At 34.3% G+C, this 19,854-nt stretch overlaps 1 protein-coding gene across 2 annotated transcripts in view; it reads left to right on the top strand.

Annotated features, from left to right (window-relative positions):
• Positions 1 to 17,861, top strand: part of LOC129235297 (trafficking protein particle complex subunit 11-like) — a 121,265-nt gene extending 103,404 nt beyond the window's left edge. Inside the window, exons 29-31 of one of the 2 annotated variants that reach the window (XM_054869026.1) lie at positions 726 to 951; positions 11,189 to 11,365; positions 17,707 to 17,861. In XM_054869026.1, the coding sequence (XP_054725001.1) occupies positions 726 to 951; positions 11,189 to 11,365; positions 17,707 to 17,748 (445 nt within the window). In that variant the 3' untranslated portion in view covers positions 17,749 to 17,861. The remainder of the gene's footprint in view (positions 1 to 725; positions 952 to 11,188; positions 11,366 to 17,706) is intronic. The other variant, XM_054869025.1, reaches the window with a different exon arrangement.
• Positions 17,862 to 19,854: the final 1,993 nt, after the last annotated feature.

Below are 19,854 nucleotides of genomic sequence, written 5' to 3' on the forward strand. Positions count from 1 at the left end.
CATGTGGTACAGCTATATTAAAAAATATTTGATTTTGAAAGTTTTAAATCAGCAATGCTGAGTAGTTCCCAGAATTTTTTTTTTTTTTTTTTTTTGAATAAGTTTTATACAAGATTGGAGCAAGTAGTTGAATTCCTCTCCTAAAATAAGTTTTTTTAGTTCACAACTATTTGAATTGTATTATTTTCATTTTTGTCATAAATATTTTTAAAAAAAGGATTTTTTCATACCAAGAACCAAGGGTACTTTAGTTTACTTTTAGAAGACCACAAAAAGCCTGTCATCTCGATGTTTTCCGGGGACGGGGGGGAGGGGAGGGATCAAAAGGTGTATAATCAATGCAAATTATACCAAAAAACAACCAAAACGTTACCCACTAATGTGTAAATACATTAATTTCTGAGATCCAGGTGGGTTGGAGGGGGTGGGTCAACTGCCCCCTCTTGACCCCTCTAAATGACAATCCTGGAAGTACAGTAGGTTTTATGTTTTAACAGCAACTTAATACCTAATTTGTTGTTTAGTTACTCTTTTTGGTTTACAAAGAGTGGTGACTAGACCAAAAGGGACCAATAAAGTTGCCTCTTCTCACCACTGGTGACCAGAAAAATTTCCCAATCTTGATATTTATGCCCTGATATTTTTTAAGCACTTGAAGATAGTTCTTGACAATGTTAAAATGATTTTTGATGCTGCCTACTTAGTTCAGAAATTTTATGTTTCAGAAATACTGCGAAAGAAAATCATAGTTTTGTCCAAACAGATATACTGCTCCCCTCCATAACTGTCTCAAAGCCCCCAATTTACATAGAACTTGAATCCCCAGCCCATGGGTGGGTTCGCACCCCAATGACTTTGACATATTCAATACATAATCGATCGACAAATGTTCAAGACATGGAGTTAGTCGTCGAGAGCAGCGATGCTTTCATGTATGCTGGAAACAAACAGGTAAGTTTTAGTGCAAACATTTCAATTACTTCAATTCCCTATTAGCAAAAGTTGCCTTTATTTATCTTAACCCATTAAGGGCCAAGTCTCCCATTTTGGGAACCTTTGATTAAGATTTTTTTCCTCATCAAGTAATTAAGATATCATTTTGAAATTATTTTAAATTAAATGATAGAGTTCCTAACTTTGTTGGTAATTTTTCACAAAAGGTTTGGAATGTGAATTTTTTTTTAGAAAAACTTCAATTTCACAAAAATTTCTCGTTTTTGTATTACACGGAAAAAAAATTCCCTAAAAATTATTAATGCGAATGCAGAAAATTAGAAACATAGAATATGAGGCTCAATAGAGCTTTTTTCCAATCACAATAAACAGTGGTCAAGAAAAATAATTTAAAGGAGTTTTATAGGAGGATATTCACTGAGGACTATAGAAGGATATTCACTGAAGTCCCAAATGAGAGACTTGGCCTGTTCTGTTTAGCAGAGCAAGTTCATGGCTTGTAGAAATGGTCTTCACCCATTTTGCATGAATGAACTCTTCCCTCTTCATTTTTTCCTGTTGGAGCCTCAGCCCTCTTTGTATTTTTTTTATTGTAAACGCTGTTTTGTTGTTCAAGGTCAAGAGCAGGTGCTTTTATCAAAACAAGTGACATTCCATTTGTTTAGAAGAAAGTTCTGGAAAAACAGGGGTGCCAATCCTCCCTAAGGAGGATGACGCATCTCTCTGAATTTCTACAGAGCACCGAAGAGATTCTCCTAAAATGAGATCAAAGATCGCTTTAAAATCCCCCCCCCCCCCTAAAAATGTCAGTAACCCAATTAGTGCCATGCGCCTCTCCCAAGTGAGGGCACCCCTGAAATAAATACAATAAAGTCTCAGGGTTCGTACGCTCCTTCAAAACTCCTGCAATACTCCTTCATTAAGAAATTTTTTTGAAAGGCCTTTCAAACTCCTTCATTTTGGTTTAAACTCCTTCTTTTTTAATTCAAGACTACATTATCTTCCTCTATGACAGTAACTCATAATACTTTGATCGATAACTAACTTCGTCACAAGGGCGATTTTAATACAGTATTTTCATGCATTTCTTTTTTTAATAAAGATGTGATTTACTAATTGATTATAGTTAAGTTTTGAAAGTGAAAGTTTTATTAAAAAAGTAAAACATGCTTAAATGATGTTTGGCTATTTTTTCAAGTTTTATGATTATTGTTTTTCCCTCCACCACATTCTCTCAGCAGCAAAAGTCAGGTTGTCTAATTATTATTAAAATATTTTTCAACTGCATAAGTAGATGTACTATATTAAGTAATTGTGTTTAAAAAAGCAATTGTTTAGTAAATTGCAGTAATGATAGACTGCATTTATGACTGTAAAAAGGGTCATCCACAAGTAAATTGATTATTTCAGAAAGGGCATAATGAAGAGCACCTGTTTTAGCAGTTACAGATTTCATTGTTTTCAACAGATTTGATGGTGAATTTTGATGTAATTTCAGGATTTCACTTATAAGAGATTGGATTTCACATGGTTATAATCTATCATATCTTTTGAGCATTCGCTCGCTTTATTGTCCCAAGATTCTGGTCGCAAAGGATGAACAAATGTCCTCTCAGAGGAAAGTCATCAGCAGTTTTGTTAAATTTCTTCAATGTTATTTCTAGAAAAAGTCTCCTGCAGTGTTGTTCTTATTTTGACCAGCGTATATCTCACTGAAAGCGTACAGTATTTTTGTATATAGTTCCTAGATGTTAATAAAATCCACGAGAAATTAGCGAAGTTCATTCTGACTCTGTGATTTCAACCCCCCCCCCCCCCTTCTGCCCCAACTGACGATCTTACCATTACCAAAATTATGCTAGATCAAAGGAGTTATTTGTTTTTACTTCATTACGCTAAAAAATCTAGTTTTCCTATGATCTTGCCATTGCGCCTTACTATTTCTTCCTCCGCGTTTAGTGCAGAAATGGCATAAGTCTGGGACTTATGCCCATTCTGCACTAAACAAAAAATGAGACACCTAAATAAAGTGCTTTGTTGTACAAGAATTGACTTCCCTGCTACACTAGTCGATGTCTCTACATACAAGCATGGGAAAACCACAGCTAACTCAATTTTGAAAAAAATGTGACATGCCCTTTCTACAATAATCGGTTCAAGTGATGTCGTGCCTTGAGGAGGAGATGGGCTCATGAAATTGTGATAATTAGAAGAGAGAGGGTGACAAAAAGTGACATCATACAGTTATTGTAACCATATGTTTATATTAAGATATGACATGTGACAAGAGGAGGAGTTAGGTGAAGTGTGACACTTTGTGATAAAGGGGGAAGGGGGTCAAATATGTTTAAAAAGTGATATTTAATGACAGCCCATTAATACTCCTTCAAAACTCCTCCAAAACTCCTTCATTTTATTTCTGAAATTGAGTATGAACCCTGAGTCTAGGTCAGGGGCTTTCAATAAGGGGAGGTTGGATTTTAATAGAAAAATTTCAAAAGAAAATTTTACTGTTTTTTGCACTTTTGACTTTGCCACAAGCATCAAACAATATGAAAATAATATAATTTAGCATATTACAAGAAGATGACCGCAGTATCTTTTGTTTGGAAATCACAAGAATCTATTCGGATAGTTGAGAAAAAAAAAATTGATCACAGATAATGCGATAACTGTCTCAATTTTCATTTTTACAATTTATTGTAATTTGTTGGATAAAATCGGTGAAGTTAGAACCATTGCTAATTTCTCAACTTGAAGCATGCAGGTCATTGATCTCTGAAACTATTATGATGATGTAAATCATTTCATGAAACATGTTGTGAAGTAACCGAAGTGTAGACTGAAAAACCCTCCCCTGTGATAAAACAAATACACCATTAGGCAGCCCACACATACCTTAGTTCCGTTTTATACAAGTCTAGTGCTTCGGGTCATTGTCATTTATTGTTGCTTGATCCTCGTCATGGTTACTTGAAGATACCTACCACTTTTCTTTTGCTAAAAGATATTAAATTGTGTGAGAAAAGTTCCGTTTCGTACAAAAATGTATAAGAAAAAAGAATGAAAACCAGGCTTGGATCAGCGTACCTGCAGAGCAGGTGGAGGGGGGGGGGCAGTTCCCTAAGGGGCCCAATGGCTCAAGAAAAAAAAAATGAAAATGACTAGCACTAAGACTTATTGAGGTTGCAAATATAACACTGCTGGTCTCTGGAGCTAGCTTCCACTTATTTTGTTGCAAGGGGCCCCAAAATTTATAAATCCAGGCCTCATGAAAACTTACAAGTTCTATATTTTAAAGCTTGAATGTCTTAAATATGTACTTAAAAGTACCAATAACTAACTTTATTTATTACATAAAGATGATTTTAGGGTTTTCTAACTGGATTTAGTTTGATATTATTTAAGTATCAAAATAGTGACTGGAATATGTATGTTATCCCCATTAAATGCCAAGTCTCCCAGTTTGGGACCATACCATCAGGGCTGTCCAAAGAGGGGCACAAGCAGGGCAATGGCCCCGTGCACCACAAAATGAGGGATAGCCACGAGGCACCTCTCATTTCGTGTATCATAGATGCACAATCATATTAGACACCCAAAATAGAGAATCATTGCAACAATTTTCTATTTTTTCCTAGTGCACGAAAATATTTCTCTCTCCCAGGCTCCAAGCTTTTGTTTCCTTTGTATCATTGAAGTAGATATAAAATCTGAGAATACACCTGTTTGGAGTAAAACGAAGGCATTGTATAATTCCCACCAAATTTCTTGGATTTCAGTCCCTGCGTGGGCTTACAGGTAGGGAGGGGCTTGGGAACAACCAGAAAGGAGATAGGTTTAGGTCAGTAGCATATTTGAGGGGGCCCAGGGGGCATGTGCTCCGCCCCCAAAAGGATAAAATAATGTAACTATTTTATTTATTATTTTTTGATTGACTTCTATTTTGCATTTTTTTACATATGTAATTAATTAAAAAGAACACAACACACACAGCATATTTTAAATATAAAAGCATTTGTGTTTACTAAAGAAGGGGTACTGAAGTCAGAGGCCTGGAGTAGCATAATACATTTAACTCACTGGTTTCAAATTCAAGGGAACGTATTGCTGCGATTTGTTCACTAATTCTTCTTTAATAGAATCAGTAATTCACATTTTTTCAAAAAATGTGTAGGCGCACCTAAAAGAATCATTTTGATCCAGGAACCTATTTGCCAAATCAGCTTATCAAGAATTCAAAATGAAGGAAATCATATGGTAGTTTCTTGAAAAACCCTGATTATAATTGGAAACGGCATGGAGTATCAATATGTTATCTCAACTGTATCATGGCTTTAAAAGCAAATCAGCAACTGCTTTGAAATTCACACATAAATAGTTGCTGAATTCTTCAATAAAACTTATGTTATGAAGTTATGGTTTTCTTAAGCAAATAATATTTTATAGTTCAAATATATAAATTAACTTATTAAAACTCAAATGAGGTATGGGTTTATTGAATGACCTTGCCCTCGCGTTATAAACATTTTGATAATGTTCCTGATTAAAACCCCACTCATTGTATAGCATCTCGTTGACATATTAGATTTAGTATTTAATTGGCTTCAAATGTTAAAGATGTTTTCCATCCATATTCAACGTATATTAGTGCAGCGTAATATTCATGTACTTAAAAGTAGATTCATTGAAGTGAAGGAATCCTAAAAAAAATAACAATAGTCATGAAAACTATGTTATGAAACATCGAATGTGGGGAGGGGAAGGGCTATGCAACTCGGGCCCTCTCTAAAAGATTTTTCTGTGTCTGACCCTGGTTTAGATTGACCCATGATGTCAAGAAAATACTTTAAGTTCACCCCAGCAATTTCAATTGGCTGTAGCCAAGGAACCATTACTATGCTCCTAGTGAGCCTTTATACTGATATGTTTCAGGGTCTTGTTTGATGTTTCCCTTTTTTAAATTTAAAATGGTGGAGGTTCTTACAAAATGATAAGATAACGATATTGAGATAAAATATAATGAAAGTTAAAGTTGATTTTAGGGCCTGTGCCCCATGTGCCCTTGCCTTAACCTGGCCCTGAATTATTACTTTCAGTAATTCAGTCATTTCTATTTCATACCTTTTTGAGAATGAAAACCTTAAATACATTCGAAAAAAGGAGTAAAAAATATACATTCTTCTTGATGCATTGATGTTCTAACTGACTTGATTTTCTCTGTGTAGAGTGGGGGGGGGGAGCACCAGGAAACATTCGCCCCGGGCGTGGTCAGGTCTTCCGACAGCCTTGCATACCACATAGCTTAACCTAATAAATATTTTTGCAAAATTTCAGCTACATATAATTAGAGACATGTATTGAACCTCAAAACATATGAAAACTTAAGTATTTTCAATGTGGTTCATGTGGCGGCGTTTAATGGTTAAGAAGTGTAGCAAAAATTCTAAATTTCAAAATTCTAAGAAATATTTTTTTATATGACATAAGGTGGAATTTTTGATTGTTGTTGATATTATTGAACTGAACTGTGTTTCAAATTCTTACTTAATTACAGTGCTATTAAATTTTGAAATTAAGGAAAATTATTATATCCAAACCTATGTGTGTGTCTGGTTAAACCAACCGCAGACGAAGCGCCACCCTTGTAGTTTGACAAGAAAGTCTGAAAATATCATCCCACATAGAAATGCAATACCAATTCCCTTAATTCCCTTATTAAACCACCAACAAACTGTCTACTGACCACCATTGATTTTGACGGAAACTGCATCCTACGTGTAATAATATTACTGCTTAAATGCCATGCAAACAGCCATGTGCCACAGAGGGGAATCATGAATAGGTTGCAGGCACCTGCTACCATGCCTGCCACTAATGCCTCTTTCAAAGGCACCTAGATTAACCACGAGGTAAGTGCCCAGCTTATGTCTTTCAAATGCCGCTACTTTCTGACCATTCACGGCCTAATTTGCTGCATTGTCTGCAAAATATCTGCACGAATTCTTAACCTGAGCTTTATCGGTTCACCCACCCTTTTCCACAACTTGATTAGGACATTTACCTTCTCATACTATGAAAGCATTCATTCTTCACCCCTTTCTCTGTTTCCATCGGGGATATTTTGAGGCTTAACCTGTGATTGACATCATAGGCAAGCTTTGTCAAATAACAATTTGCATTAGAGTTCTGTAACTTTGTGTTCTTTGGCTTCGTTCTGCAAAGATGTCTAAAACAATCTTACGCCTGCACGATAAAACTGTTAAGTTTGTCATAGGCGGATTTAGGACCGAGTTCCTGGGGGGGCAGGATTTTTTTTTTTTTTTTTTTGAGCAATATTAGTTGTAATCAAAGCTAGATTTAGACTTCATGTGACTCTAAGCTATTTCAGGTTTTGAGTCTATTTTGTAGTCCAAACAGCTTTTCTGTCGGTGGCAAAAATGGCCATATTTTAAAGCCCCGAACCCCCCCCCCCCCATTATGCATTATACATTTGGTATATGCTGGGAAATAGTGTCCCTTTTAAGTAGTGTATAGAATATCCCCAATTTAAAGGGTCAGGGGGTTTCCCTCCCGGAGAAATTTTTGTAAAATAGATATGAAATTCTGCATTTTTAAGCCTTATAAGGGGTAATTGGAACCACAAAAATCTCAGAAAAAAATAGCAAAATAATCTTATGCAAATTATGATAATACAAAGTAAAAATTGTTTTCGTGTTGGCAAATGAGTGACAGCAGTCCTCAGAGAGAAAAAGCAAGGTAGAATAGAAGGTTATGCATTGTTATTTGCTTACATCGGCTGTCGGTTCAATTCAATTAGTTTTTGATCACGTTTTCAATCCACCCGCAAATATAACAATGAATTAAATACAAAATGATCAATAGTAAAAAGTGCTTTAAAAGAAACGGTGTACAGATTTGGAAAATAGGTAACAAGAGAGTAACATGCTGCTCATTTGAATAATTCATAATTTATACACTTGATAAGAAATAAATTTGAAGCACCCTTTGCTTCGGAACTTCAAAAACTCGTCTAATCCATTTCAAGGACTCCAGAACAATTAAAACTATTCTAGGCTTCATTTGCCCTTTTCAGTCTCTGAAATTTAGTACTAGATTTTACAGTTTTACAGTATTGTTCTAACTTCGTAAGATACAATTACTTTAAGTTTAAAAGAAAAAAAAAATATATTGATTTTTCATTTCAACAACTTTTTTTCTTCAATTACAAGCAGTGCAGAAAACGAGTGTTTTTTTTCTCGTGCTGAACAGATTAACAATATGCATTCGAAGCAAGATAAAAGCAAGCAGTATATTAGAATTTCCAAAATAATGCATTGCATTTGGGATTAAATAAACAGCAAGATATGAAACATTTGAGTCACAACAATTTATCTCAATTAATATGTTACAGAAACGTGAGAACCATGATTTTTGCATTTTTGATGCAGAATGAGGCAAGGAACAAAATTTAACATACTTCGGCATCTATCCCTCTAACCCCTACCATTTGTTATAAATGTTTAAATTTATGGTTTGTATCCACACTTTTCCAAAGTTTTCAAGCACTTTAAAATGAAATGTATTTTTTCAAGTACTTTCTTTTCTTTTTTTTAATCTTTATTTGAGATTCTAATTTGTTGAAATAGTCATTGATCATTTCATGTATTGCTGCTGAATACATTGGTCTTTCAGTCGATATTTTCACTTATGGGTCATTTTTTAAAAAGTGTAACTTTTGAGTCGCACGCCTTTCACAGTAAAAATTTTAAGGAACAATTCATCTAACAATAACTTTTTAATTTCATCAAAAATATATCTATTTAAACCTGCCAACAATTTTTTAATAATAATTTTTATTTTAGTATTTTTTGTTTTTTTGGTTCACAACATGTGAATTTTCACCTTCGTGGCATGTTACACACCTTGTGTAACTGTTTATGTTGCTTTATAACTTGTTTAATTAAAAGTATATACTTATTTATTTATTATTCCTTTCACAAGTGACTTAAATACCAATTGTTTAAGTATATTTAATTTTTAATATTCTGTTCTAGTTCGTTTTAGTAGGATAAGGAGTTGTGTCACACAATAAATTCTCACCTCCGTTACTGAAGCACAAAATGCCATCCTCATTAACACGTGGCAGTCTTGACATCAAATTTTATTTTCCATGATACAAGGGGTCCCCCTTGTTTACTTTCAGCCATAAAGAAGTTGTGAGATTTTTGTCGAAAAACAAGAAGACAGATTTTGCTTTAAAAACTAAGTATGGTTACTGTGACTTCTCACCTCCGTGAACTTGAATTTCAGAGATGTAAATTAATCTAAAAAAGTAAGTGAACATGTTTTCATATGCTTTACACGTACAGATTGTAGCAACGAAGAAAAAAAAATATTTCCCTGAAAAATGTATCCATATTAGGCCAATAATAATGGAAAATTCCTCACCTCTATGACAGGCCTTATCAATGTCATTATTTCTGAGGTGAAAATAAATGATGGAGGGGAAATACATCAATCTTAGGTATTCTACCAAAATTTTAAATTGCCTGTATATTCTCAAATTTACTAAATACTACTTTTTAACACACATTTTAATTAAAAGGAAACCTACTAATTAAACTGTACTTTAATTAACAGAGCTTAACATTAGAGTCCCACTAATCATTAAAGTAGCTCATTATTTGCACAATTAACAAAATTACTACTTTGATCCTAAATTAGCCACAATTTTTAAACATTAAAAGTTTTTTCTTCTTTTTTTCCCGTGAACAAAGCATTTTTTAATTTTTTTTATTTATGAGTAAAATTATTGGAACCTTGCTAGGCCATTGTTTGTCGTTACTTCTAGTAGGTAACACTTTCATGTAAGAATAAAAAATAAGAAAAGAAAAGGCTTTGAAATTGAAAAAAATTTTTGAATTAAAAAGTTACCTTTTCTGGAGAATGACCCTTATATACTTGCCCTAATGGTTTTCAGTTCGAAGTAGTTGTTTTTATTACATTTCAGCATCCCAGTGACCACTTTACTAGTTGTAATACATTGTATGGTTTTCCCCCCCCCCCCCCCCCCCCCCCCCACACACCATTTAGAAATGGACAGCCGCTATTTTTCTTCATTTTCGCTTCTGAACTATTCAAAAAAGAAAAAAATCATAATTTTTTCTTTAAAGATTTTGGAAAGTGTATTGTTACTATGTATGAAGTCCTCCCAAGACTGGGGGGGCATTGCCCCCCCCCCCATAAATCCGCCTATGAAGTTTGTGAATAAAAGCCTATCTACAAGCCAGCAATTTATTCCTAATGAAATGGTTAGGAGAAGCATGGGCAGGTACCATCAAGAAATACAAAAACGTTTACTGATGCTGAAACAGAGCAGAAACTCAAGTATGCCTCTTGAAACATATCATTGCAAGAGTTTGAAGCATTCATGTTTTTGTGCATAAAAGGGAACATTAACCTCTAAAGCAGAAAGAAATACATGAAATACACCCCCAGCTCAGTCATTTCCAGGCGAGGACTGCAGTTTCATGCTTATTAGCACCCATCAGCCCGGCATAGGAGAGTGACTGAGCTGGAGATGTAAAACCTCTTAAGGAAGCCAAGAGTGCCAAACAAACTGGTAGCTAATATAGAATTAGTGCAGACCAGACGAGTGATCGAAGCAACTCTTCAGTTCAACTCGAGGATTGAAGGTAAGGCGTGGTATATTCAGTAAATTACTGAATATTAGCCTCTAGTTTCTAAAATGCAACTGAAATATAACTGGTTATTTTAAGGGTATTTAAACTCTTTTGAAATACTTCATTATACATAGTTAAAATATCAATATCCTTTAAATAAACTATTTATCATCAATATGTTTATTTTAAACTAATTTTCACTTATATTTACATACCCCACATATTAAACATTGTGTAGGAAACTAAGCAGATTTTCTCTCAGAGGGTCAAAATGATCCCCGTCATATTTTTAGGTATGACGAAGTTTGTCGTTATTCTAGTGATAATTGGCACCAAGCATAGTGAAAAGATAATGCTGAATGTGCCGTGCAATCAGTACACAACCACAAATTAAAGATTTAATTATAAGGCTTTAAAATTACAAGTTTTACCTTATTCTTCATGTCAGATACTTTTGTAATGTCTCATTTAGATATTTTCTTCAATATTCTTGTCTTCTATTCCAGTTTCAACTTTCATTTAATTTTTATAAAATATTTATTTTTCAGATGCGCTTTCGCATTTTGCCACGGGATGTTTATCAGCTGAAGTACAACCTTTATCCATTAGTTCCTGGTTATGCTCTTTTGCCTCAGCTACAGTTAACTCTAAGTCCCGGAAAATCTGACCAATGCTCTTTGAATCCTCTAATACAAGAAATGGTTCCTTCCCATATTTTTGTTATGGTCAGTTTTTATGTTATATTACTCTTATACATATTTTAATTTTTACTAATGATTATTCATTAATTCTTATGCCATTGACTATCTTCTGATTTTTAATTTTTTAGCAAAATGATTGCTCAGTTGCTTTTTTAAGCAATTGTTCAAGTCTTCTAATCTTAACTACAATGATTTGTAATAATTCTGTTCAATTATGTGCATAATATGACATTTGTTAAATCATTTCACAAAATTTTGAAACATTATTGGAAAGTGATTTTCAATAGAAAACAAATAAAGTTCTTCAGAAAAGAAAAATTTGTAAACTTTGAGGTTTATTCACATTGGGGAATATTGTCCCCACCATTATCCTGAGGTTCTGTTTTTTAAACCTGATGTGGATACCGGTGATTTGAAAATCTTCATGTTTTTAAATGAATCAAAATACACATGTTGAGTTGTATAATAAAGTTCTCACTTAAGGCAACTTTAAGCTTATTAGGACTATGTCCTAATAAGTAACTAAAATGTGAATTTACACATTTCTCACGAAAAATAAAAAAGGTAATTTTAAAAACCACTCCGAACAAGAGGTAAGTGCTACCACTGAGCCACTGGGCTTAATGAATTATGTCTAGTTGATTTAATAGTCTTTTAGTTTCTGTATGCCAGTGGTGGGTTTACAATGTGGAGTATGTGACAATTGCAAAGGTCCCCTGAAATGCACGTGGAAGAAACTGCTTTTGTTTAGTTCACCTCATCTGTAATTCATAATTGTGCATTAGTTTTTTCTCTTGTTAATTTGCAATGGAAAACAACACCTTACAAGAATGATGAAAATGACTGTGATTTCAAGACTGTCATTTGGGTAATTGGGGGGGGGGTGGAGTCAAAGGGCCGCCCACACACACATACCTGGATTTCAAAAACATAAATGCAAAATGCATTGAGTGTTATGCCCTCAGCCCTCACCCTGGAAAACTTGGAAATGATGCGCCTGAGTAGCTTTAAGTAAATATATTTTCATTCTTTTGACAAAGCTCATCAAAATGACTGTATTTAGATTTATGATTAAATAAGACACAATTTTACAAAGCTAAACCAGCTGCAAAATTTTTCATACAGCTACTAGGTGATGTGTTTATAAAAGGTTTATTCAGCCGACCCAGAACTATTCTGCAGTAGGCAGGTAGATGGCAGTTATCTGCAGAAATGAATTATTAAACTGTTTGGAGAAAAAAAAAGTTTTGGATTCCATACTATCAATAGGGAAATGTTGAAATTCAACATTTGCTTTGTGCTTTTTTTTCTTTTTTTTTTGTTGAGCGGAAACCAAATAAGCAAGCTTTTACAATAAAGCTAAGATAAAATAGGTGAAAAAAATGCAAATAAAAAAAATGAAAATGAAAAATTTGCATATTCTTCCTTCTACCTGCCCACAGCACAGCTGTAACAAGATGTTGATCTCGGCCCCTGACAAGGTGATAGAACTTTACAAGATATTTTAAAAGCATGCATTACAAATTGTTGCTGGAGGAATCAATACTACCCCTGTGCTGGCGATGCATTTATTAACAAATAACCAACTAGTGACCAATTTAATTATGAAAAATTTAACTTTTTTTTTAGCAAATTAACTAGGCCTCCAAACATGTTTTTTTTTAATGAGCCTAGAATCGCAATCAAGAACATAATCTGAAGCCTCAAAGAGGCTACATAAAATGCAACCATGAGTTTGATTGTTACCGATTAATTAAAATATCCCCTTGGACTACATGGACCTCAATGTAAGATTGGATTTATATCAGAATATTTAAAAAATCAGATTTTCTTTTCCCCTGAAGCACTTCATGCGATGGCTCTAGTTACCATCCATGATCTCTTTCTTGCTCATGAATGGCTGCATATTTACACAGATGGTCGCCTTCAGACTTCTCCCAAGGAGCTGGTGGCAGTATTTGTCTTGAACTGTTTTGCTTTTACATTCCAGTTGGAAACTTTTCAACTCATTTTGATGGTGAAATAGAAACAATATTTGTTGCACTTCAGCAGCTTTTCATTAGACAAAATTCTTTTGAGAGAGCTGTGATTCTCTCCAATTCAATTTCAGCCCTCCAGGCTCTTTCATCTAATCAAGGAAGAAAAAGCCCTCACGCTCAGCACTGTAAATGATTCGTTCTTCAGAAAATTCTACAAAAAATGCCTTTGCAGTGGGTGCTTTCCCACTGCAGTATTGAAGGACATGAGAAAGCAGACTTTTGGGCAAATAGAGGGTGCAATATAATTCAGAAATTTAACAGATACTTTCCTTTCCATTCATCAAAACTAGAAATGAATCACATCTTTAGACATTCATTTAGTAAAGCGGCAGCAGTCTTTCAATGCTAAGCAATGGAGTGGTACGCATTAGGGCTCGACCGATGGCATTTTTTGGCCGATGGGCCGATGCCGATTGTTGGCCGATTGTTCAAAGATGGCCGAAGGCCGATTGTTTTCCTCCAAATGGCCGATCGCCGATGGCCGATGCCGTCGGCCGATGGCAAAAAAAAAGGTTTAAAAAAATTAATTTGAATTCTGATATTTTTAATTCAAATTATGTTTTTCGCAATCACGAGTTGCGACAGGACCCTACTCATTGGAGTTATTGTTTCTTGAAACTGCTCCTGTCCCCCCATACCTGCCCCTTCTCCTGGGCGGTTACGTGTGTATAGTTGTGCGTACACCTGTGCATGTGCATACACGTAGGCGTGTGTGTGTCTCTGTGTGTGTAGCCACTTGTGCATGTGTAGGCTTGTGTGTGCATAGACTTGTGTATGCACATAGGCGTGTGTGTGTGTATGAGCGTGTGTAGGACATGGACGCCACCGAACAGGAGAAGCGAATTTCGGGGGACATTGCTAAGGACTGGAAGAACTGCACCTGCAGAGGACGGGGGGCGGGAGTGCTGCAGAGGGAGGCGGGGGGGGGGGGTTAAAATCAGTGTAACGTCAAGGATAGTCAAATGAGAACAATAAGCAATCGTGATTGCTCAAAAAAATCTAACAGAAATATATTGATAAGATTGTCAGGGATTTAAAGGATCATTGATTCAATTCACTTTACTACCTTTCTACAAATAAGGAATTATAATCTAAAAATCAGATCTCGACCAAAATTTCTATTTTACGATCACCCAATTTAAACTTCACAAGATTTTTCGGCACATCTGTACATGCATATGTTCCTAAGAACATATAGATGACCGAAATATCCATTTTAGACGCCTCCTTAGTTAATTATCGCAAATTGTGATGTCTTCATGCGCGTAAAATTGCGTCACTCAAAAACATTATGAAATAGTAAGTTGAAAACTCATACGTGCGTAGTATGATCTAAAAGTTCGAGGACAAGTTGTATAAAACCTTACCCGGAATAGATCACATTACTGAAGTACATCTATCTACAAAATAGTCACCTTGAACGACTATGCACTTCTACCAACATTCGTATAGCTTTTAGAAGGACTCCTGGAAGACATTTATCGTAACCTCTTGTAAGGCCTCTTGCGCTGCTGCGTTAATTTCATCGTGGGGAAGAATGCAACTTTCATGTTGAGGATGCATGGTTCGATTTGTCAATACTCTGATATGACAAACAAATAACATAACGTTTCGTCGGACTTAGCTCCGTGTGACATTTACCTGTTCCCAGCAAAAAAACATTTGCATGGACGCCGTTTTCTTCCGTCAGGAGAAGCTAAAGCTGCATCACAGAAGGAAGCGAAAAATGGCTTCCATAAGTGTTTCCAAAAGTTACATGAACACTGGCAGAAGTACATAGTCCCTCAAGGTGACCTTTTGAAGGTGGATGTGCTTCGGTAATTGTCTCCCGAACTTTTGGATCGTACTACGTACAATCTGTAGAGGGTGTAGTTACGCTTTTCCTTTTTTGATTGCTGTATGATGGAAGACAAAGAACAAGAGCCCCCCCCCCCAAAAAAAAAAAGAAAGAAAAGAAAAAGGAAGAAAAACAAAAAAACTGTTTAATAACCAATTGATTTTTTTTTTAACAATATTAAATCATTATAAGAATATTTTCATAATTATTTAAAATTTATGAATAGAAAAGTTTGCATTTTTCATAAAAGCTATAACAGTGACATAAATTTTTCGGAAAAAAGAAATAGCCATGAAAAGAGCGAGGTTCTTAAATCGCAGCTACAATAAACAAACATAATATTTACATCAAGTTAATAACTGAATACATATAATACTGATGTTCGCACACGTAATATTGATGAATTTGATTATTTAATCTCTTATAAAGCACTAAAAACAAGTTAAAATTAAATTTTTCAATTTAACAATATTTTTCTGAAATTTAAAAAATTGCATAATAGAAAATCCTTGAAACTTTTCTATAACATATTATTAAAAACATGATGAATCGAAAATAACTTATACATTGATTTTATATAAATACATAAAAATAGTTACAACAGAAAAAAAAAATCGAACGCTATTAATGATGCAAAAAAGATGGCGCATTATGAAATATATGTGAAACAAGTATAAACAATACGCAAAATGACATTTCTTGATCAAAATAAATAATCGCTATATATTTAAGAAATGCTTGAAACGATGAGGGTGGGTTATATGGGTCACCCTCTGATTTTGGAGTAACTCACAACATTAAACTTCGGCCCCAACTTCGACCTCATTTTTTTAGTACAGAACCGCTACCACCAACCGCTACCTATCGGCATGGCCGATGCATCGGTCGAGTCCTAGTACGCATATTGACAAATGCCTTGCACTATCTTATTGTGATTCTATTGTAGAAAAATATTGGGGAGCACATAATACTCAACAAGTTTGCATTTGATAAATAAAAAAGTCTTTATAAATGGAGTACCTCTCAGAAGCACTTGTTTCAAAAATAATAGACAAAGGGACACATTGTGCGAGCCCCCAAATGTTTGCTGTATGGTGAAAGAAGGCTATGGGTTTTGAGGCTCAAGGGTACAAATACAAATACAAATACAAATACAAATGTGACGACCAGCAACAGGCTCTGGGCCCAGCTAGGCTGGTCCTAGTCAATTAATTAGTCCCCAATGAAGATCAATGGCCCTCTTAAAGCTATCCACTCCCTTGCTCATTACCGCCTCTTCCGGTAAGCTATTCCAAGTGCCCACGACCCTGCTAAAGTAGTAGTTTTTCCTGATTTCCAAGTTAGCCTGAGATTTAAATAGCTTAAAACAATGACCCCTTGTCCTGCTTTCCCCGCAAAAATTTAATCCATTTACATCTTTCATTTTGATAAATTTAAATAACTGAATCATGTCCCCTCTGACTCTCCTTTGCTCCAGGCTATACATGTTAAGCCTATTAAGTCTGGTATCATAATCTAAATCTGAGAGTCCCCTTACTAATTTAGTTACCCTTCTTTGAACCCTTTCCAATACAAAAATATCTTTCTTCAGATAAGGCGACCAAAACTGAACAGCATACTCCAAATGAGGTCTTACTAAACTCCTATATAAAGGCAGAAGAACTTTCTTAGATTTGTTTGAAATAGATCTATTGATGAACCCAAGCATTTTGTTGGCTTTGTTACTAGCAATACTGCACTGTTGACTAAACTTGAAGTCCTGATTTATAAAGACACCCAGATCCATAACATTTTCTGCCTGATTTATGACTGAACCCTGTAAACAATATCTCATACACTTATTTCCATGACCTAAGTGTAGCACTTGACATTTCCCTACATTAACTGCCATACCCCATTTATCTGCCCACTTAGTAATATGATCTAAATCCTCTTGCAGCTGTTTTACTTGTTCTTCATTTTCGACAATCCCCATAACTTTTACATCATCAGCAAAACAATTCATGCTTCCAGAAATATTTTCATTGATGTCATTCATAAATATAATAAACAAAAGAGGCCCTAAAACTGATCCCTGAGGAACCCCACTTAAAACATCACTCCAATTAGAATGATTTCCTCTCACAACTACTCTTTGCTTCCTACCAGTAAGCCAATTTCTAACCCAAAGTAAAGTTTTTCCTCCTATTCCAATGTCAGCTAACTTGCTGAGAAGAGCAACATGCGGTACCTTGTCAAAAGCTTTTTGAAAATCAATATAAACAACATCCACACATTTTTTGTTATCTAAAGCTGAGATAACCTTGTCGTAGAAATGCAATAAATTAGTAGTACCCCGCATCTACCATGTGAAAAGTCTGAGCTCAAAAGTAAAACGAAGTACAACATTGATTAACTAAACTTTTTTGTATTATTAAAGTTCTTTTTTTTTTCCCAAAATGTTATTTATTTGCTAGTGATATACTCATTGCTTGATTTTCATTTTACAGCCTCAAGGAAGAAATGTCTCTGAAGATATTAGATCAATGTAATGTCTCAAGAAAAATCCAGTCATCTAAAAATGTGTTATATTTAATTTTATTCTATTTGTAATATGCAATATTTAATGTTAATTGTTTGTGATGAAAATATATTTATAACAAACTCTGAAAGTATTTTCTTTTATTTTTGCTGTTATATACAATCACAGTTGAGGAAAAGAATTCATTCTTGTGTTATGCTCAGCATTATTTTGATCTGTTGGCAAATTTGCTTATAAGACCAGAAATTGATTAAACTTAAAGACGGGAGCTCAGAAGCTAACAAAAGTTTAAAGCCATGTGATTGGCCAAAGTAAAATAACTCAAGCTCATATTTTTAAATGAACAATATGTGTTTAAATATTCAAAAACGGATAAAGTAACAGGTAAATAAGCTATTTGTGATGCACCCACAGTTAATTTAATTTTTTTCTCCCAATGAATATCAATATTTCAAAAGATTTACAAATACACTACAATGCACCCGCAAACCACTTCCAACCCCCCCCCCCCCTCCGAAGTTATAAAAGTCACTTCACAGGAAACTGCCAAATCCATTTGTCCGTAAACACAATTCAAACTTTCAATCTAAACACTTTCCATAGCTTCTGTGAGTTGCTTCCCTCCCAAAATCCTTTTTGGAATTCATTTTAATTATCTTTTGAAGGAAAGGGTCGTTCGCTACCAGGAAACTTTTCAAAGTTTAAGTTTTAAAACAAATTTTAGGTTATCTTTGGAAGTATTTGATAAATAGAGAGGAGCAGTAGCCAGTTCTTTCAGAATGTTTTTAAAATTGAAATTTTAAGGGTGCAAAATTTCTCTGGTTCTCTTTGGAACCAGTATTAAGAAAAGAGTGGCAATTTGGGGACTCACCACAAAAAGTTCTTCTTTTTTTTTAAAATTGAAGTCCTAAAAATGCATTTTATGCTATTTTTAATGATATAATTAAAAGGTTCAGAGATATATTATCAGAAAAGTTTTGATATTGGAGTTTTAAAAAATGTCTTGAGGTGCTAGGGGAAAGGGGAGAGTACTGTCCTTTAAAAAATTTTTGATATTGAAGTTCTAACAATGCACTTTTAGGCTATGTTTGATGACATCAGAGTAGCAAGAGGGTTTGATGGCTTTCTCTAGAAAAAATTACAGCAATATTTGCAACAATGAGCAGACATTAGGAGCAGTGGCGGCTCGTGCCTTAATTTAGTGGGTGGGCCCGCAGTTATGTGTTTATGGGTCATTCTTCAAAAAGTGTAACTTTTCTTTTACTGTAAAAACTTTAGGGAACAATTCATTTAACGATGATTTTTAATGTCATCAAAAATATATCTATTTAAACCTGACAACAATTTTTTAATTTTTTTTTTTTTTTTAAAGAAAATTTTTGGTTCACAACATGTGAATTCTCACCTTTGTGGCCTGTCATACACCTTGTGTGACTGTTTTTGTTGCTTAATAACTTGTTTAATTAAAAGCAGTGATGTTCCCATCAATTTTCCTGAGGGTATACTCCCAGTAATCTATTAAGCACAATTTGTGTAACGTGAACATATACATGTGTAACGTGAACATATACATTCATAATATGAAAATTTATGATTTTTAATTTTTATTTATGAGTAAAATAATTGGAACTTAGCTGGGCCATTGTTTATGGTTATTTCTAGAAAGTAACACTTTCTTGTAAGAATGAAAAAAAAAGAAAACAAAAGGTTTCGAAATTGAAAAATATTTGCGTTCAAAAGTTACGTTTTCTGGACAATTACCCTTATATGTTTACACAGATAAAATGATAAAAACAATTGGTTAGTAAGCTATTGCTGAGGAACATAAAATGATATTTAAATCAGTTAATACAAACTTCAGATAGCCCTACAAAATTATACCACTTGATTTAATACTCCCAAACCTGTTTTTGTGCGGTGGATAAGAACCTCATAAAAACAAATTGTTCGTTTTAAAGATAACTTCGTTCATTTTAAAAAACCTTTTGTCTGTTTCATAAATAATTTCGTCAATTGAGTCCCAATCTGATTGAAATTTTCATATATCGCGGGGAAAAAAAATCGTACAAAAAGAAAGACCGCACAAAAACAGGTTTGTGTGTACATAGATTATACA

Source organism: Uloborus diversus, chromosome 2 (assembly GCF_026930045.1).
Source record: "Uloborus diversus isolate 005 chromosome 2, Udiv.v.3.1, whole genome shotgun sequence".
Taxonomy (NCBI): domain Eukaryota; kingdom Metazoa; phylum Arthropoda; class Arachnida; order Araneae; family Uloboridae; genus Uloborus; species Uloborus diversus.